The sequence below is a fragment of the Falco cherrug genome, chromosome 4 (assembly GCF_023634085.1).
Source record: "Falco cherrug isolate bFalChe1 chromosome 4, bFalChe1.pri, whole genome shotgun sequence".
Lineage (NCBI taxonomy): Eukaryota > Metazoa > Chordata > Aves > Falconiformes > Falconidae > Falco > Falco cherrug.
In genome coordinates, this window is record NC_073700.1 from 92,629,329 (window position 1) to 92,650,664 (window position 21,336).

The 21,336-nt window shown below is 44.3% G+C and overlaps 1 protein-coding gene and 1 long non-coding RNA gene across 3 annotated transcripts in view; one reads left to right on the plus strand and one right to left on the minus strand.

Moving 5' to 3' along the window:
* The window catches only part of ITPRID1 (ITPR interacting domain containing 1), a 38,462-nt gene extending 20,079 nt beyond the window's left edge, over nucleotides 1–18,383 (plus strand). The window contains exons 7-11 of the mRNA XM_055708888.1: nucleotides 9,427–9,512; nucleotides 9,867–11,384; nucleotides 15,536–15,663; nucleotides 16,406–16,517; nucleotides 17,185–18,383. Of these exons, the coding sequence (XP_055564863.1) occupies nucleotides 9,427–9,512; nucleotides 9,867–11,384; nucleotides 15,536–15,663; nucleotides 16,406–16,517; nucleotides 17,185–17,574 (2,234 nt within the window). The 3' untranslated portion in view covers nucleotides 17,575–18,383. The remainder of the gene's footprint in view (nucleotides 1–9,426; nucleotides 9,513–9,866; nucleotides 11,385–15,535; nucleotides 15,664–16,405; nucleotides 16,518–17,184) is intronic.
* LOC114017807 (uncharacterized) overlaps nucleotides 17,153–21,336 on the minus strand; it is a 38,790-nt gene continuing 34,606 nt past the window's right edge. Inside the window, exon 3 of one of the 2 annotated variants that reach the window (XR_008731997.1) lies at nucleotides 17,153–17,239. This is a non-coding gene — a long non-coding RNA (uncharacterized LOC114017807). Of the gene's footprint in view, nucleotides 17,240–18,493; nucleotides 20,009–21,336 lie in introns of those variants that run through there. The other variant, XR_003563066.2, reaches the window with a different exon arrangement.

Consider the following 21,336-nt stretch of genomic DNA (forward strand, 5'->3'; position numbering starts at 1 on the left):
TCTCCTTGGGAAAACGTCACTGAAAAAGAGAGGCAAGCTTACCAAGCCTGACACTCTTAGACCCCCCTGAGCACATTGTAATGGCTATTGCCATGGAAATAGAGCTAGTATCATTGACTCTTGATCTCTACAAAGTAGCACGCAAAAGCCAGATACCTGTTCTGGCCTCCCGATCAATTTGGGCACTGCTGACAGAGCAGAAGTTGCAGGACCTTGCTAATCCATAGGGGCTTTTCACTCATTTTTCTCAAAGGTCTCCGTAAGGGTTGCTGGAAGCCATCCTCCCTTTTGTGAGGTGCTCTCAGTTGCAGAGAGCCCTACGAGGCTCCCTGCAATCGCTTATTTTTTATTCATTATCTCTGTGCAGCTGCTACTGGGAGAAGTTGTGATGTAACGTGATCTACAGTGTAGGCTGATGACATTCAGCTCTACCTCTCATTTTCATCAGAAGCAGACACAACCATCACCCGTCTCTCCCGACATTTGGCAGCGGCACGAATCTGAATTAATGACAGTTGGCTGAAGCTCAGTTGAAATAAGATGGAAGTGATACTGACTCTCAAGGAAAAGTAGGAGGAGGACCTGGCAAAGTTTGAAGCTGTTTCATCAGCTGAGGGAAGATAAAAGACCATTGTCAAAGTGACTGCAGTTTCAGGTTTTGACTAGATTCATCACTAGCCCTAACCTCCCAGACTGCAGAAACATCATTTATCACAGAGAACTGCCTACAGTGTTCTCTCTTTTCCTGTCAAATTCAGCTTTCAGATTACTCATTTATGCTTTTACCATTTCTAGGGCAGTGTGTTCTTGTGTAGAACAGGCAGGAGACAATGGGCAGCTCTGCCTCGCGGGGGAAGGCAGCTGCCTGCATCCCAGGCACGGCAATTCACAAGGCTGCAGCCGCCACCCTCGGCAGCAGCGTGGGAGATTCACGATGCTGATCAGTGTTACCAAGCCTGGCATGACCTCCCCAGCTACTTTAAATACGTTCTGTAGCTCCAGCCAACCTAAAGGAGGTTTCCAGACTTAAGGGGAAGGTGGAGACTTCTGGATGGTGAACCTCTGCCAGCAATGCCCGCAGACATCAGTTCTGACCCTCTCTAGGGAGTCACAGGGTGGTTCACTAGCGCAGGAAATTGCATCTCTTCAGTGACGTACAAGGCAGAGAACATTCTTCCTCCTTTGCCCATATTCATCTCTGATTTGGGTAGGGAGGAAGGGAAATGAACATAAAAAAAAAAAATTAAAACATTTTTTTTTTCTTTAATGAGTAGCTTTACGTAATATTATCAGCTAATTCAGTTCTTCCCCAAAGCTTCCTTCTTCACACAGCTCAGGACAACCTGTAATGAGAGAGGAAGAAAGAGGGAGCCAAGCAACCCACCCACCAGCCCCAGGCATTTCACAAAGGAGTATATTTATACCTGCTGTCACGGCGCTGACTGTCGTGCGCAGCAGATGTACCGAAGCTAGTTTTAAATCAGTAAGTATGTGCACCAGCTTTAAAGCGTGCTATTGTGTAGCACAGGTACCAAGGGCTGTCTAGCCAAAGCATCGGGGAGCCAGCAGTGTACCCTCTCACCCTGCTTCACAAGCAGGTTCTGCAACCCGGGCAGCGCTCCAGGCTGCTGTGCTCTGCCTGCCGGCTGTGCCATGCCACCAGCGTGCTAGACATAACCGTACGATACAGTGAATCTTAAGCCAAAAACTTGGCTGGAAGTTGGTGCAAAACTGCTTTTTTCCTTGGGTGTTTTGGAGGAGGGCTGAAGCTGGATGCTCCGGCGGTAGATGTAGATTTGCTACCTAGCTATTTCTGTCATGCTCTGGGCCAGCACAGTTTGCGTCTTTAATGCTCCGTGACCTGGTTCCTTCAAGTGCTCGTGGCTGATATCTGGAGAGCATCTAGGCCAGCGTCCTCCCAGGGGGACAGGAGCACCCAGAGCTGGGTGGGGAGCCGGGCCCTGGGCGAGGAGCGGGAGGCTGCACAGGAGGACGTAAAGCACAGCCTGTGCTCTCCCAGTGCCCCTGCAGCTATGCACGTGTCTCCTGCTAATGACGGCTCTGACAGCCAGACCCCAAAGATAACCGGGTAAAGAACTGCAGGCTGAACACAGAGATGAAGCAAAATAACTGTAGCTGTCACATGACATATGGTGCCAGACACCTTTCATCCCCCTGGCCCTGTCTCGCCTCCTCGGGGTGCAGCATACATGCACGTGTGTCCCATCTGAGGTGGCTGCAGTCGTGGGGACTGCAGGGCTTTCTCCCCTTGTTTCACCCCCACAAAAAAGAAAAGGATACCTGAAGTCCTCCATAGGCTGCTGGTACCCAATGCTATGGGAGAAAGAATGCTGCGGACTGGGGAGAGTGGGGGAACTGGGTTTTGACAAGCAGTAGGAACTGCCTCAGAGCAGCTAGGTTGTGTTCACCTCATAAGCTCTTCTGGGCACAGACCATTCTTTTCTTCCATTCATACAGCACCTACCAGCACGGTGGGGCACAGTTAATAGTAGAAATTGCTTTGTGTAGAGATTTTTAAAATATTTTTTCACCCAGTCACACTGTGTAAGATGATTGGCATGAAACTCCAATTCAAAGGGAGCACGGAACAGATTTCATAGCAACACTTGGGTCTGAATAAGAATAGAAGCTTTTACTGCATCTGGTGCATTTTAGGGTGTTTTATTTGCTTTCAAATCCTATGACTATTCTAATAAGATGGTTTGCCTAATTTCTGCTATAGTGTCATTGAAAAATCAAATTTGTGGAAGGGCATGGATAAAAACCCTGGTTTGTGCTGTGCTTTGAGAGCACAATTTGTGGTTTATGTGCTGCTACCATCTGGTGCCTGTTCTGCTGAAATGCAGCACAAACCCGAGCTGGAGCTGTACCGGGAGGGCTGCGCTGCAGCTCCAGGGACAAGCAGTCCTGCACTGGTCCCTTTTGCCAGAAAGTTGTAGAACTGTGTATTGCGTTTGTCTAGAAAATATATATAGATTAGATCTGTCTCACTTCATTTTGTTTGTTCGTTGCCATTTGTGCAATGGAAAGTGAATTGGTGGTGCAGAAGTTGTACAGGGATACACACACACACACACACACAAGAAAAAAAAAAAAAAAGAAGGGCTAAGAACAGACTTTTCCTTTGTGATTTCTGTGGTATTAAATGAAATGTTTACATTCCTAGTCAACAGCCAGTAATGGGTGCAGCTGCCTATGGAGGAGCTACTTCTTAGATTAAGGAAAGACAGTACAATATACTGGGAACAAACAGGTTTTATGGAACATTTACACAGGATCAAGTTTTTCCACGTACATTGGAATTGATTGTAATAACAATGTTCCTTTTCCCAAAATGCTGTAAGTTGTAGAAAATAATGTCTTCTTGTGCACCAAGATTGAGTGAGCTTCAAAAAACCCACTGTTCTGCATAACAGCAATAAAAGGGGGGGGGGGGGGAAGAAAATAAAAACAAAAATAATAACAAAAAAAAAGTTCTTTGTGGTTTATGCAGTATGCATATTTTCAGTGGTGTTTTATTAGCTCTTAATGGCTGTATCATAGAGTATGATACTGAAAAACTGGTGGTGCCTGTGAGTAGCAGGAGAGGAGACTAAGCTGCAGCAGCTCTCCCATCATAAGATGGGACCATCTGTAACTGTGCCATGCAGCTGACATATTCTTGTAGCTCACAGCCAGCTCATCCTGCAGCATCGTTGTGTGTGATGCCATAAGGCAGGGCAGCGTTATTAATGATAACATAGGGGTTCACCAATTTGCAGAGCAGGAGGAGATAAAGTGAAATGTCTAAATGGGAAGAATCCAGTTAACTACTTAAAATGAACCCATTCTGTTTTGAAAGTCCTGTTTGAAAATGTATTTTTGAAAGTCCTTTTTTGTCATGTAAGATATAAATTCTTGATTTTTTCTGCCTTGTGTTGGAGAGTCAGAGCCTTTACATCTTCCACTCACTGCTGCTAGAACTGTAGAGCTGAGAAACTTTTGGTGGACCAAACACTTTGAGTATTTGATGCCTGTGTTTGAGAAGTGAAACCCAACACATCCGAATGTAATAAAATATCTGTTCAGTTCTAGTACTTCTGTGGACACGTTATGACGCTCATTCACCCCATCTCTTACTGTGTTTGACTACTATTGAATTCAGCTGCAGTTGAATAGACGTGCTTCTTAAGGCCCAATCTGTGAGATATTTGTGTGTCCACTTAACTCTGGGCGTGGGAATGTTATGCATCAACTTAAGCATGAGTCTAGTTTCCCTGATTAATTTAGCCCGAGTGTTTAAGCTGTAATGAAGTTAATGCCTTGAGAGTTTTGTGCGAGACAGACTGCAAAATGCCTTTGCTTATAGAGTGACGTGTCTAAGTCCGTCAGACTTCTTTTTCTTTTACAAATTATCTGACTAAATTGTGGCTTCTGTGCACTATTTAGTCCTGTCTATGCAGCAGATAGTTTTAGAGAGATTTATCCACATCAGTGTCCAGCAACATTTAAATAGCTACAAAAATATCTAAACTTTGAACAGCATTGCTCGGTTGCAGTTGCAGATTCAGCTTTTCCCTGTGATGAGATGAGCAGTCGGGATTTTAGTTTGTGAATGTAAAGTTCAAATTTGCACAAATGCTTTTTGCATTTGAAGTTCTGCTGCCTATGCTTCCCCATGTATTCAAATGTTGTAGAAAACAAATATTGAAGTATATTCATCAACATTAATGTGATTTAAAAGATATGGAAAGAACATGCTATTATTTAGAAGCAGTGTAGTAGCCTTCATGTCATCTTTTGCAGTTTGCAAGTATTCTCCAGGCTGGAAGCTAGAGAGAGGTTGTGTTGTTTGCAGCCAAGACCACAGAAAACCAGCTGTGGAGGCTTCAGAGGAATGCAGCACTGTATTCCAACACTTACTTTTTTACTAATTAGGGAATATTATTTCATTAGTGGTGAACCTAGGAGCCCAATAGTTTCAGAAAGTTCCTGTATTGAACGCTGCTGAGAACGGGAGCTGCTGTATCTGCATGCAAATAAGGGGAGAGAAAAAGTCTCTTAATGGAATTGGATTGATCAAGTAAAGGGCTTGAAAGCTATGGGACCTTTGGGATTTGGAAGGCATGTACTTTCTTATGCGATACAAAATGAAGCAGAAACCTGATCAGTAAGTTTCTCTAACCTATTTTTATTTAAAATTCAGGCAGAACAGAAATGGGATGCAGGAGCTAAACTATCCCAGTTCAATTAACACAGAAAGGCGAAGAGCCAAGGTTTTTCTCACCAAGATCTTCAGGGGCAATTCTCAGGTTTCCTCTTTCTAGCATAGACAGATGTGTTCTCCGCACAGGGCCCAGAGTTGTAATTTTTAGTTCATAGTTGAATACTGGTCTGTGTCTCCACCTCTTCTCCAAACATACTTTTATCTTTCCTTGGTGTGATGCTCTGCATGTATTTGCAGAATCTCTACAGGTTTGGGTGTCTCCACACACTAGGAGAACCACGTAGAGCTACATGAATAATGGATATTTTGGTTCACTGGCTGCACCAAATGATCGGGGGGAAATGCAGTTTGGGTAGACTAGAAACTAAAACAGGTTTTGCTTAATGTTCAGGTGATTTAACCCATTTTTTGCACCATTCTTCAAACTGAAAAATTAACTTGCTTTCAGAGGGAAAAAAATTTAAAAAACAACCCGAAAAACAACCAACCAACCTCATTTGAAAGAGAAAGGTGAGAGCATTTTAAAATGTCAGAATAAACTATGTACATTTTGCTGACCTTCCCCCCCCTCCCCATCTTTTTGGCCAACTTGTATCCCTCCTAAAGACAATATTCCAGTTTCTAAAAGGCTTTAGTTCATTTAAACATGAGGAATGAACATGAGTTCATTTAAAAATGTGAAGAAGTGGTGTCCCTAAAGCTGGTGTTAGCCACTGCTGAAAGGGCTTTAGATGCTAATCCATTCTGGGACAAACCACCACCAGCATCCAGGCTGGACATTTTCAGATGCCTCGTAAATAGAGGAATTTGTCCTCGGAGACTGGCTTTGGACCCCTGCAAAGAGTCGATCTCCTAGTAGGAACTCAGTCTACAGGGATCCTCACTGGGTATTAGAGCCTGACAAGAAAAACTGGGCTGTCACCACTGGCAAGCTATTAACATTGCTGAAGATTTCACAGAGAGGGAAACTCTATTCCTTCTCAGGACAGCATCAGGCATGGTTTAATTTTCAGTCTCGCTTAATTGCTATTTGTGACACTAAGAAGAAATGAAGTGATTGATTGGCCCACTCCTCATCCAAAACAGTTTCCCCAGTACACAAATGCTGCCCACCATTCTGCAAACGTTTCTTGGCTCTGGTGTGCAGACATTAAACCAAACTGTATGTACATGGGTTGAAGGCGAGCTGCCTCAAATACAGAAGGTGATCATGTTCAATGTCATTTTGGCACAGCCCCAGCCTGCAGTGTCACCTGCCTTCCCAACGCCACCCTGCTCCCCGTTCCTCCTGGGAGCACGTTGTTCAGCTTGGAGTCCTTCTTGGGAGCACGTTGGCAATCTCTTCATAGGCTTTTACCCCACTTTGAACTGGAGGCCCATATTCATTTTTGCTAAGGCCTTTTTTTAAATTCAAACTTCCCCTGAAATCGAGGGCATTTTGACTGGCTTTGAATAAAATGTAGCAGACTCAGAGGAACATCTCATCTTTCAATATTCCCTTGTCTTCACCTGCCTGCCTTCGACAGGGCCTGGTGTACTGGCTAGGATCTTGCAAGTCAGGGCGGGATGTAATGATTAAATCAGGCATCTGAATGTAGTTGGGAAAGAACTGCAGCTCAGACCCTCAGAGACATCACTTTTCACTGACTATATGGGGAATTTAAGCCTTTAGGAGTAGTGGCTCATTACACATCTAATATGTAGGTAGGTGCAAATTAGATGGCTAACACAGATGAGGGTGATCCCTGTGTCTGAGGAAAGTAGCAAGTACAGGTGAACCATGCTTAACAGGCTTCTCCGTCTACTATACTTGTCTTTTGTAAGTTTCTGTTTTGCCAACATACAAATTTTAGAAACCGGATTTATGCTCAGAATGGTCATTAGGTCCTATTATATTACCAGTGTTAAACACATGCACAGCCTTTGAGAGTGTTCAGAGTCTTGATTCATCTACATACCTTGCATATTTAATCGATGAGAGCCATGATAGCAGAGCACACCCCACCCCTCCTTCTAGGACAAGCCCAGGGGGACACATGGAGGCCTTTCTGTAGCCCAACTGTAGTGATATTAACTTGGTCTGCAGACATTTCAATCCACTATTTAATGTCTGACCTTGTGCCTGAAGATCAGCTCGGAGCCCACTGTCACACGTTTTGGGTAGTTCTCTAGCTGGCGCGATGTCTGTGTGGGTGGGAAAGCTGCACGGTTACAATACACAGACTGGAACTGACATATCACATTTACCTTAATAAATGGGTCAAACCTGGCTACAGCCACCTGGTTTTGACCAGGTCAGAAGATGAATTCTAACCACACTTACTATTCCATGAGAAGTTGCAGGGGTTTTCCCTACACATAATTTCTAGTAGCGTGCCAGCTTCTTTGGTGTCCTGCATGTCTCAGGAGAAAAACAGGCACTTCAAAACACCGGGTAAGCAGATAATACAGTTTTCCAACTCCAAAAACTTAAAGCTTGAGGGTTAGCTGTTATGACTGTAGGATATAATTGAGTATTTGAGTCTCAAATTCTTGAAACTACAGCAGCTGAAACATTTCAGCTTTTCAATTATTTTTTTTTCCTGAGCCCTTCTTCCTTCATTTTCATGTACGGAAAGCTATAGGCCAGAATGACACACTGGAAGCAACAGCTGGCAAAGATGCAAGGGGTAACTGAAACAACTTTTTAAAAAGTTTAGAGAATCTGTAGGGCAGTCTCCCTAGGGGAGAAGCTGAGCCATGATGTCATTTGTGGGAAACCCCAAGGATGAGTTTTGAGACCACCCACAAAACAGGCAATTTTCAGCAAAATTACCATAGATGTGTGAGATGGGAACCACATATTTCTCATGTGAAATAGGAAAGTGACTGGCTGAAGGGCGTGTTGATGGTGACACCAGGAATGACAGTGCAAGGAATTCACCTAAAAAACATAAAATGATATCTGGTTTTGATTTTACAGTTGCTGCCTACAAATAGATTGCATGATTTTCATTAACTGATGCCCAAGATAGGTTAAATAAAGCCCATGGTTTGTTAAAGTGTTAAAACATAATTTGTAGACAAGGTTTTTTTTTCATTTTACAATCACACAAATGAGAATTAGTAACTCAAGCCTCAGAACTGCAGAATAAATAAATATTCTCATGGATATAACCAGAAGATAAAAACCCCTAGGATTCAGCAGTGGTTATGTGTGCAAGGAACAAGAGAGGAAGCATACCCAGAGCGTCTCGGTCTCCCTCCCTTCCTCAGCCTGTTCCCCCAACACTACCTCTGGTTTTGTGCTAGATACCTGAGAATGAGGGCATCATCTGAGGATGAACGCTGACTGAAAGTACAAGTTATCCAAGGGCTGAGAGGTATCAGGATGTACAGGATAAGTGAGGGTTTACTTTCAAGCATTTGTACTTTTAAAAAGGTTGGCATTTATTCATGAAATCAGCTGGTTAGTGGTCTATAATTTATTTGATTGCAAAAGCTGGGGTAAGAATTGATCTAGTCAGATGATGTGGCTGCTAGATTAGAAACCTTTGCTGGAGTAAATCTAGAATATCTTCCTCTTGACTTTATGTCTTGCCATGCAACCTTACATCATCTCTGCTTATTACTGTGATTTCCTGTCCTCAGACCAAAAAACAATAAAGACGATACAGGGTGCCTCAAAGTAGAGCAAACTCTTCTAGGGAGAGTTTGTCTAGGCAGCTAGTTTGACTACCAGAGCTCATCTAGGGCAGATCCCTTTCCCTGCAGGAGACACCTGGTTGAAACCATCAAAACCATTTAGGTATGAATGAGACTTGGTCTGAGCCACTTCTAACAATCAAAAGTCAACGTTTTTAGCAAAGGAAAACAAGTGCTTGGCCCCTTTATATGTTACTTACACTTTGTATGCTGTGTGAACATACCAAAATCTGAAATCTACAGTTGATGATTACACCGGTGAGTAAGTCAGTGTTTAGTAACATCAGAAGTAGCTATCCTGATCACATTTTGTTGGGTTTTTTTGGTTTGGGGTTTGGTTGGTTGTTTTGTTGTTTTTTTTTCTGGTTGTAGCAATATTGCAGATTTCTGGCCAGGATAAGAATATTTCTAGAAATGTAGGTTTAAAGTTCCCCTGCTTAGCTCTGTATTCATTTTGGCCTGGTACTGCTTTCTGCCTGCCTTTCTAGCTTTTCTTATCCTTTTGTTTTCCCCAGCAGAGGTGATGGTGAGAAGAACAAGCAGCTGCCAGTCAGACAGCAGCGGGTTCATGGAGGAGCTGCCAGAGCCTGTAGTTTTGCAAGTAAGAAATGAGCAATAGTAATCAGTAGGTCTGTGGAAACTCTGTAACCCTGGTACAAGTGACATAAAATCATGGAGTTGTGAAAGCTTCATGAAAAGAAATTCATCCTCCTAGAAAAGTTAGAAGGTGAGAAACTTCCTCAGAACTTTGTGTAACTCTTCCACCACACTAATGCAAAATTTGTGCAAGGTTACAGGCAATAGAGAAGGAATATTACAAGAATCTTTGGTTCATTGGGTATTTAAAGATGTCCTGCAGGTTCCCAGGGCAAAATAGTGGTAGGCAAACAAGTGTGATGAAACAAATGTTGTATTTCAGTTCCTCTATTTTTGTTTTGATTTGTTTTTCCTTCAGAATGCAACTTCGTCAGGAAAGATTAATTTTATTTCTGACATCCACAATCAAGAAACAGTTCTGTCACATAGGACAGTTTTTCCTATGTTAAATCAAGATTTTCAACAAAACCCAGATAATTGCGTTGCTGAGGGTTTCATCACAGCTTGTGAGAGCATTTTGGCAGTACCTAGGTCAACGAAAGCATGCAATGACCATGGAGGAGAGACTCACCTGCTGTTGACTGCAGAAAATAGCATGTGTCAGACATGTAATGCTGAGCCACAGAGTTTTGTCCAAGAAATGTTACATCACATGGGCAAGAAGGACGATAAAACTGAAAGAAAGCAACTGGGAAAAGAGAGGTGCATGAAAGAGCATAGTCCTTGTTTTCAGGGTGATACCCCGGGTAAAGGGGGTCCTAGCTCCTCCAAATTTGATTGCAATTTATATTTTAGTACAGGACACAAAAAGGTGCATGTAACCTTCGCTGAACTAAACGATATAAACCCTGCAGTCATCAGTGAGGGCAAAATCAGAGCTGAAGATGAAGGTGAGAGGTTCAGGACTGAAAAGGACATTGGAGGAGTTGCGTGTCATGGAAGTGCCCACAGAGATCATACAGGTCATGGTCAAAGACTCTGGTGGGGTGTGGAAGTGATCAGCAAAGATGGTACCCCACTTGCAGTGAATGAGATCACAGGCGGACAGAAGTCCTGCAAAATGGACGGTGATTCAAGAAATGCGAGATGCTCCCCCAAAATTGGTCTCCCAGAAATTCTGCAGTGGGGCTCAGCAGCACAAGGTGGGAGCAGTGCAGCTTCAAGCTGCTCTCTGCAAGTGTCCCGGAGGCATCCCTCCTGCCTAGCGGGAGGGCCTCGGTTAAAGTCATCTGAAGGTGAAAAGACTGGTAGCGTAGAGGTGTTAGGTGCTAACAAATCAGAACAGGGAGACAGCATCCAAACCAGTGAAATAGCTTCTGCTCCTTCGAAATCTGTCACTGTTCAGATGTCCTCAGGGCTGGAGTTTACTTCAAGAGCGACAAGCGCAGGGCAAAATGCTCCTTTCAGTGAAAGTCTTGCTCGGGAAGATCCTGCCGACTTCTCTGACACGTTAGCGTGCTGTCCTGAGGGTGGTCCTCTCTTACAATCAGACCCAGGGGCTCCAAGGAACGGTTTGAAGCAGACCACTGAAGCCTCCAGCCAAACTGACACCCTCACCAGGAAACCCAGGTGGTCACGGCCTTGTTCACCCCATACTCCCCTGACAAAATCAGCCTCTCTCGACAGCATGCTTTACAGAAAATACAGGTCTCACTACTGGGGTGAAGCCTCTGGCTTCACATCACTTCAGCCAGAGCTTCACCGCTGTCGCTGCTGCTGCTGCTGCTGCTGCTGTGGCTGCTGCCCGTGGACCTGGCCAGTGGCTGCCTTTCCCCACCGCCCTGCGAGCTGCTGCTCAAGCCCAGCTGCTGCTGAGCTGCAGGTCCCGAAAGCGCCGGTGCTCCTACAGGACAGTGCAACGTGCAGGCTTGCTCCGGTGAGTAGGTTTCTTCTTCATCTGGGTGGACAGTGAGCTAAATGCCCATGCTGCCTTTTCCTTTCCTCTCCTGCCACGCTTGGTTCTTTAGTCAGACATATCTTGGGATGGTAACTGAGGGGACAGAGGGGGGAAAGGAGAAAGGAAAATTCCATTCTGGGCAAAACCAGCAAACATAGCTGCATACCTCCAGTCTTGTTGGGCTGCTTCTTTTAATAACTTATGTATATCGGTTCAATCTTAAAATGGTTACTGCAAACGGGGTGATCAAGGTTACAGGTCAACTGAAGAGCTGAGAGATGAGTTTCAGGGAGTTCCTGTGACTTGGCTGGGTCACAGTAACTAAGCAACTTCCTGCAAACTGCAGAAAATGCAAGGTTGCATGATTTAGTGCAATCCTTTTAGTAAAAGAGAACTCATTTAGGTTATAGTACTTAGTGTTCATTAAAGACTAACTGTGAACACCCAGGCATATCCCATAAGCCAAACCGGTCTAAATGAAAGTGAACTGTGACTTCTCAGAGCCTCAAGACATTTTTACAGTGGTAGGATCAGAAGCCTGCATTAAATCTAAAGCCCTGCTAAAATGAATATTTGCAATATAAATATTGATATTAAAAAGTCACCAGATTTTTTATTTCTTCGTTCAGAATTGCTAGCAGTTCCCAAAAGTTGTGAAAAACTCAGGGTGTGGTAGGGAAGAAAGCAAAGGAGGGAGTCAGGAGTGGCTTTTGCATCCTGAGAAAACTGTGGAAGGAGCAGCATACCTTCTGCTAGTTTGCAGGCGTTTCCATTTTTCCTCTTCTATTTGCTTTTCTTAAGGAAATGAAACTTGAACTCTTGTACAAAGTGGGACGAAAATTAGTCGATAAAAAATCCAGAAAGTGAAGCTGGTGAGTTTTATGCTGCCATATCACCGGCTATATAAATCTGCAGTGTCTTTTCTTTGAACAGTATATTGTGTTTTGTGGGAACAGACAAAATAAGCCTTTTGTCAGCTCTCTTCCTGTTGCCACAAGATGGCAGTGAGTCAGTACCTTATGCTGGACTGGGAAGCCTCTCCTCATTGTTTTACTACTATTTTGTCACTCTTCTGAGAGGCTAATAGTGATTTGTCTTCTCTAGCCTGTGGGCAGGGAGTGTGGGAGGAGCAGACTTTGCACCGTACTGTTATCCAAGAGCTGTTCTTAGTTTATGGCTCCACGCCCAAGACACTGTGCAATAAGTCAGTGAATTTATGGAATGTTGGTCACTCTGCAGAGACTACATCCATACCTACTTTGTATTTTGCATTACAGGTGAGGTAGCTTCTACATCTTTTACTGAGAGAAGCTCACTCGGGTTACATCCCATTTACTAAAGGCATGCATGGGGAATGCAACCACCACAGAACAACTGTTAGACAGTAAATTTTACCCTGTTCACATGCACCTTATCTTAAACATGTTCTTGATGAGAGTAGGCCTGAAACACTGTCCACCCCTCTGAAAGCATGAACTCTGAATTAATCTATGTGAACTTGTGCTCTGCGACATGCTCCAAGAACCTGTGCCAGGGGAGCTGCCCATACCTCATCTGCAAGGGCTGGCATGACTTTTCACCAAACCTATCTGCATTGTGCCTTTTGGATCATTTGCATGGTGCTTTCCAGATTTCTGTTAGCCTTGAGGAATCACCTAGAAACTTGTCTGTGGCCCATCAACTTCTTCCTAGTGACCTGAAGGACAGGAGCTCTTCAAGCTCATTTGGGTACATGTTTTTAGTGGCTATAGGTCCTCACTCTGCTCAGATGTGGCAGTGGGTTTACTAGGTCATTACTGCGTGGGCACTGCTCACTTGCACCCCACACACTTCCATCTGGCGAGAAAACTGCCTGAGGGTCAAGATTGAAGTTTGGGGTGCAAGGCAACGGGGCAATCAGCAAACACTCAATCTGAAGATGCTCATTGCACATCTGACCACCTCTGTGGCATGCAATTGCTGCCCTGACCCACAGCATTAAGAGTGTTGTGCTCCACATGGAGCAGACACTTGGGAGAGCTCACGTCCACTGCAGTCACAGGACAGGCCCTATAAAACTACTATTAGTCTCTAATTAGCTTTTTCTGGTGCAATCCCATGGCTGTTTGGGTTAGATTTTTTAATTTACCACTATGGGATGGTTTATTGCTGGGTCACACCCAAGAGGAACGTGCCTGACGTAACAGCTGCATTGAAATGGAGACTCAGAATAAGGTTCCCCAAATACATGGGGAGCATATTTTGTCCTCTGGCTGAAGCTGATCCTCCAGGAGGGATGGCTTTGTCATGTTGCAGGATTTGCTGGAACTGAGGGACACATTCAAACACACAAGCACTAAGAGATCATCAAAGAATGTGATTGCAGGAATCCAGAAAGACTGGGCATGTCTACGCTTTGCAAACATGCCTCTCTATCAGTTACAGTGATCAACAGTGGAGTGCAGGTTTCTACACTGTCTTCCAATGGCTTACAAGAGACCAAAATTTGCTAAGATGGAAATGTGCTAAACACCTCTTCGCACTGCAGCAGTTTCCGCGTAACAGGGGGCTGTGCTTCCAGAAAGCAGTTGGCATTGTCTCCAGAATCATTTGGATGATGCTCTCTGCATTACTACCCTGGACAAGGTGTGGGAAGTCTCTAGTGTGGCTAGAAACTCATTGGTGGACTTCAGTTACAGGCTTTATTTTGATGTCACTGGAGGGCTGCTGTTATCAGTCCTGTGCTACAAAGGAGTAACTTGCAAATCTACGTATACTTGCTCATGTGCCTGCCATTCCTGCTCATTCCTCTCCTCTGCCTTGAGACATTCCTGGTGTAGATGGCTACATCAGGGTAGATGTAGATGATCAATCTATACCTACAGGTCGAGGGAGGGGATCCTCCCCTTCTGCTCGGCCCTGGTGAGGCACATCTGGGGTGCTGGGCCCAGTGCTGGGCTCCCCGGTTTGAGAGAGACGGGGAACTGCTGGGGAGGGCCCAGCGGAGGCTACGAAGAGATGAGGGGCTGGAGCATCTCCCCTGTGAGGAAGGGCTGAGGGAGCTGGGGCTGTTCAGCCCGGGGAAGGGAAGGCTGGGAGCGGATCTTATCGGTGTCTGCAAATGTCCTAAGGGCGGGTGCCAGGGGGCCGGGGCCGGGCTCTGTTCGGTGGTGCCAGCCACAGGGCAAGGGGCAACGGGCACAAACTGCAGCACAGGCAGTTCCGTCTGAACGTGAGGGAAACCCTCTGTGCCTTGAGGGTGACCGAGCCCTGGCACAGGCTGCCCAGAGAGGCCGTGGGGTCTCCTTCTCTGGAGACATCCAAAACCCGCCTGGACGTGACTCTGCAACCTGCTCTGGGAGAACCTGCCTTAGCAGGGGGTTGGACTAGATGGTCTCCAGAGGCCCCTTCAAACCTCAATGATTCTGTGAATCGTACTAGATACTTTCTCTCGATGAAGAGTAATGGGCACGTTTATAGCATAGATCCTCTGACCTATTACAGATGTCTACTTTTGGATCAGAACAATTGCTCTGTAGCAGTACTTGCATGTACATCTGTTGTGGTAAGTGTCTGCACCTGGTTAGATAAATCCAATTCTAGGTTTCTAACTGGTAACAAATGAAAAATTATCAGTGTAATGCTTATCAGAACCCATAATGAAAGATGCTTTTCCTACTCATAGTTCTTATTTCTCTTCCCTCCTTCCCTTTTTCCTTTTAAAAACAGTTTCTAACTTCCCATCAACAGTAATTTAACCTATCATTACTCCACAGCAGCTCATAGTGCTCAAATATAATGTCTGACAACAGTCCGATGACATCAGAATTTGTCACGTCGCATCAGATCTTTTAATCAAAGTATTTTTCCCTTTCCATGGCAAAAATGAAATCCTCATTGGCTCAGGTAGTGCCAGAACTCAATTCCACATGCTTTAGGAGAAAAGGTGGTGCCTGAGATGTGGGTGATGCAGCTAGAGCAAACTCACTTGAAGTGCCATCTGGACTTCCATGGCAGCTGCTCACAGAGTCCCCGTTGTGCAGGTAAAAGCAGGACCCATACCATTTGGGCTGTCAGCTTCAAATGCACTTGACATGGAAGTGCTCAAAGAAAAGTATTGAAGTAGGGTGTTTTCTTGCTTTTGTACACAGCGTACCCTCCACGAAATAGAAGCAATGAAGAGCTCCTGCCAGCGCTTCCAGGAGAAGCTGGATGAGATTGAACAGCACCTGAGCAAACAGCAGGCACTGTTTTCCAGCTCTATGCTAGATGAAGAAAGGTAATGGCAGCCCAAAACACTCACCTAAATCCAAACTTATCATCAGCAAGAGCCTGGGGGCACATGCAATGTGTCTGGGCACTTGTTTTACAGCAGCATTTCTGGTCAGTGAGATGCAGCTGTGGGCAAGTGGAGAAGGAACGTGTTGTGATGTGGTTTTTACTCAGAGGAAAGTCCAGCTCCTCTCTACAATGGTCAAGGCTCTTAAACATGAGCATTTTGAAGGGGAAGATTGCTCCATAGATGTAGGCTGAGTTTTTAGCATGGAAATACTGTGTTTTAATAGCAGGAACAGACCTCAGACAGCTGAAGCTCAGCGTCCCAAGTCAGTGCTGTGTTCAGGGAAGGAGGTGAGAGTGATCTCTTCATAGACTCAGCCCAAGTTCACAGCAATTATCCAGAAGCCTAAGGTTCACAAAAGATTACTAGGGCCTTCTGTTCTTGAGCTGCCTGAAAGTAGGGCATTGATGTAGTCTTTGTGCTGGTGATAAATCAGAAGTGATAAACCTGCCCAGACTCAAGCTGGCTCTGCAACTACAAAGTGTTTAATCTTTCAGCTGGGATAGTCAAAGAAATGAGAGTCAAGTAGACAAAGGCTATTATTTATTATTTTGTAAGGTATCCTGTGATCACGGGTAAAAATAAGACTGCAAGAGGAGATGCAGGCATCAGGCTGGGGCTGAGGAAGAGGAGGGTGCTGCTCACTGATCCCTCAAGTGTGCTTTTGCTTCTGTTCCTACAGGGAGGAAGGCAGGCACCTGCAACTCTTACGCACAGCCGTTCGTCAGGAGGTTGCAGAGCTGGAATTTTGGCTGAACGATCAAGCTTGCCAGGTCAAGGAGAGCATCCTCATGGTATGTTGTACAAGCCACTGCTCTGGGCTGTGTGGGGAGAGTTTAAAGTCTATCCTGCTCTTCAGGGTTCAAAGTACTCACTCTGAGGTACATCTGAGCAATCCCTTCAGTGCTGAGATGAGGAGGATTTCCAATAACAGACTTAAAGTTTACATCTTGGTCCCTCTTTCTCCTTGGCTGTGGTGCTTGAGCTCAACTGCCCAGGAAAAGTGACAATATTTATAAAAAATCTGTATCCTACTCTGCTCTTGGTTTCCAGAATAAGGTGACAGGCAGTCAACCTACATAATTATTGAAAAATGGTTACTGGTCTGGTTCTTTTCTAGACCAGCTCTTTGTTTTGATAAGGAAAAAATGATGGCCAGAGGACTTGTCTCTGATTCTTCCCTGACCAGCTTGGGTTAGAGTGTCAAGATCGCAGTGGTCACAGATTGAAGTCCATTTGCAGATTTTCCATTAGGCAATTAGATCTATCTGTTGGAATAAAATGTCCTTTAGGCTTTTCTCCTCCTTTTTATGGAAACATCTCATTTGCCAGATATTGCATGTCTTCTTCGGACCAAGCAGAAGAAGCAGGAATGCTTCATATACCCTTGTGTATCCTGCTTGATTCCTTTTATTATATTTTTATTACTGCAATATGCTTTTCCTTCTATTTTCTCTGCAGCAGCTGGACCAATTACTAGCAGAACAATCCCATCTGTTTTCTGAGCTCGGACTCTCTGATTGGAAGGGAGAAAGAAAAGCCCAGAATAAGCAAGCATTTCCAGATGCTGCTGACACCGTGCACCCTCAAAGTGGGTGCTTCAAGATGGTGCTCCAAAGAGCTCCTAGCAAAACCACGACAGCAACGGGCTTGCTCTCTGCCCTGGCACCGGGGGCACCCTCGGTGCAGTTTCCCACCAGGACAACACCTGAGCCGAATTCAGCTGAGTCTGCCCCACAGGAGCTCTCCAGCAGTAAAAAGGAAATAAAAGGACCTCCCCAAGCACAAATGGACTTCAAGGCATTTATGCACAGTGTAAGGAGCTGTTTCGGTCTCACCCTCAAAGTTTGAAGTGCAAGTGATTGCTGAGCTGCAATGCAGTTTTACTATTCTGTGTCTCATTGCCACAGCCCAGACCAGGACCCTTCCCTGTTAAGCCACACGTTCATCCAGAGGGATGGAGCCCATGTTCCAGGGCACTTCCAGGCTGCATGGGCAGCACAGGCAGAACTGGGACTGGACCTGCCCTGATATTTCTCAGTGAGCTGTGGCAATGATCTAGGTGCTCCAGAGAGAACATGTAAATTGCATGGATCCTGTTTGACTTGCTTGAACTTTCAATGCAACTGTTTGACTAATTAGTATATTCAACTCTCCCCCACCACTGAAAATAGTAATTTACGGCCTCAAATTGCAGAGACAATTATCCAGTTTTACAAGGGCAGTAAAGGCAGTGATCTGGAAGGTCTGTTGTTTTGCTGAAGAAATTAAAAGTCAGCATTTCTGACTGATCTGATCTCACATTGTAACCATAAAAAACTGCTTGCCTGCCTTTGAAAATACTAAATATGTCTAGAAAATCTCTTAGATAGCTGCCTTATCATTTAATGGTCCCAATTTTTAAAGGTTTGATAATTCTTATAAACAAACAATCAGGGTTAAATTCTGCACAAGTAAACATCATAGGAGGGAATGCTCTGTATTGTAGTCTTACATTACTTCATTGCTTTATGTTGATATTACCACAGATATCAGGCTCCTTAGCACACCATTCAAAGAACCATAGACAGTGAGGAACAAGGAAAAATTTAAATATTTGAGATCAAGCCTTGTCATTTTTTGCACCCATTTCCTTTTAAGACTAGTCTTGGTCATTATCTTAACATACAAAGAAAATAACACTCTTTTCCTTTTCTTTTTTTTTTCTTTCCAGTTGAAGAAATCTCTCCAAAATTCTTTAGGTAATGATTCAGCAGAAGGAAAAGACTGATGGAGGACAGACTTACAGACTTTATTTTAATAATTGTGGCCTTTTTACTGAAATGTGCGGTATATCACAGAAACAAATACATTACATTCCAGAAAGTTCTGATCACAGCAGTTTTGTTTGCAATGAGATGGCTGGCCAGAAAAAGCAGGCATTTTTAGAGGATGTTTTGAAGAGAGGTGCTATGTATTTTGCTGTCCTGTGGTTGTGAAACTTACTACACTCCTATTGGCAATCACGTGGGGTAGGGCTGTTCTTTGCAAAACGGCATTTAAAAGGAAGAGGAGAGGGCTGTTGAGAAGGAATTGAAGAACTTGCAAACAGGAGATAACACTAAAAGGTATTCTCCTTATAGCCAGTTATTTTAACACAGTCCTTCAACCAATATTAATCCTTAAGCCCAAACCACCTTGTATAGTCCTAGTTGCAGTCTTTTAACTTGCTGCTAACTTGCCTCTGACTAATTTTGTGAGGTTTGTGCCTACTGCAAGTACCAGATTAGAAGCTCACTGACAGTGCATAAAACATTCAGCACCTGCTCTGTCAAACTATTGTTGTGGATAGTCTCCTGGCTGTCCTTTTCCTTTCCATTCTGGCTTCATATAAACCCAATTAAAACCAAAATGAGATGAGAAACACAGGATTTTCTACATTATAAGCCTTGAATCTGAATCCTGGTTTAGTTTTCTGGGGAAGGTGTGGAGCCTGGATCCATGCAGAAAAAGCCACGAGAAAAGACCTCTCAGGTTTGTACCATAGCAAAGAAATTCAACGGGTTCATTTTCAAAGCAGTGCGGTATGTGCTATTGCTTTCAATTTAGCACTTCCCAGACTGTGAGATGTCCTACTGGCTTGTTTGTTTAATGCTCTGGAGGGATCTTAGGTGTCATTTAGGCCTTGGTGTCGCAAATCACAGCTCGGCAAAGGTGCAAATAGAAGTAGCATTTGCACACATTTAAGGAGAAAATGGAGTCAAACATGCTGAGCAGCCTCGAGGCTCCCTGCACCTCCACATTTCCACAGATGTTCAGGGTAATAAAATGATTGGGGGAGAGAGGTACATAACATAGGAACTGACAAGATTCTCCACAGCCTGCTGGGCCATGAATCTGACTGGTTGAAATTTGCCCCTTTCTTGAGACCCCGCATGGGATTTGTATACCACTTCCACACTACCAAGTGTTTAGGAGTTTATACATCAAGATTTGTGTTTATGACAGTATCTTCAGGCAGCATGCAAACAGGACCAAAACATCCTTCATCTAAGTTTTGGTGGAACAAGCAATAAATTTGGCTTGGAATTTTCTCTCTCCGCTGGCAAATGAACTGCACTTGCAGATTTTGTACCTCATTTTGCAGAGGAAGGTAAACGAAGAGCACAGTGAAGGAGATATAGCTATGCCAGTGCTGAAGGTCTTCTGGAAGAGAGGATGGCTAAGCAGCCTCCTTGCTTCAGCCACACCAGGGCTGTGATTCCTCCCATGAAAGATGTTTTTCTGGAAGTGTCACTGCAGCATGCTGCAAAAAAGTTCCATATGTATGTGGTGCTGCAGCTGCCGTCTGCCTGTCTTACAGCCACATGTACAGAAGGCAGCACTGGCAGGTGCCAGCTGTTCCTGATTAGAAAGATCATGCAGGACCTCTGGTGCCATTTGAATTCTACCATTTGTATTCTTGACCAGGACTCCTGCTAACAAAACTTTAAATGGCCTGTACATTGGTATGTGCAGTTCAGTTGCATGTTCCAGTGAAATTATAAAATCATTGAGTGCAAGCCACGGACAGGATAAGGTTCCCCCATATGCAACACGTGGACACCCACAAATATTGTTACTGTGAACTTGTTTGCATTCATAGCTAGATAACGTTTCAAGCCCTCAATATAATTTTAACAGTTAAGCTGTAACCCTGTAGCAATAAAAAAACATACTAAGCAATGGGAAAGGGAAAAATCTCCTGACTTATCCTAGAGCACAATGGGTGATATTTCACTTTGTAACTCCTCCAAGCTTATTACAAGGATGGCTGGAGTAAGCCTCATAATGCTACTGTTGAAGATGGAGAGAAAAGAAAACACACATTAATTTTGCAACAAGGAATGTCCGAGGGCAGCACTGGTGAGCACAACAGCCAGCTTTGTACCTGCTTAACCTCACAGTGTTACCAACCTTTGAAACTATCATTTATTTCCCTTTAGGGTAGTCATAAGCAAATATGGTGGGAATCTTAATGATAACACCACAGAATTAATGAAATAATAACATATCTGATTGAGTATCATAATTGCTCTAGCTACCTAGAACCATACAAATTAACTTGCAGGCTTACAAGGCAGTGGGTCATATCTTCCAGGGGGGCTGGTGAAAATTACTACATTACTGGTGAAAAACATCAGCACTAAGCAGTTTGCAAGTTTGAAATCTGAAGAAAACTGACCTTGTGGCACCGCAGGACTTCTGACACACAAACAAAAAAGAAAAAGAAAAAGAAAAAAAAAAAGGGGGGGGGGGGGGGGAGGGAAGGGAAGTATTTTTGTAAAAGGCTACTTCTCCAAAACTGAAATAGGTAGAACCATTGGCCCTGCTTCACAGGAGTGAGGCCCCACAAAGGTCCACGCAATATAGATCAGACCTGCTATGGAAAGGGTAAGATGCATAGGGTGTGGGTATGTTACAGCAGTGGTTCTTTTCCCTGCCCTCCAGCCCTCTTTCAGCATCTCTAGCCTGCAGAAACCTAAAACTGCCAGCTGAAATCCTTGTAACTCCCTATTAAAGGCTCGGCATTTCCTTTGCCCTGGTTGCAGTTTCTGGAGTGCACGGGCAACACGCAGCCCCACCGAGGCAGGA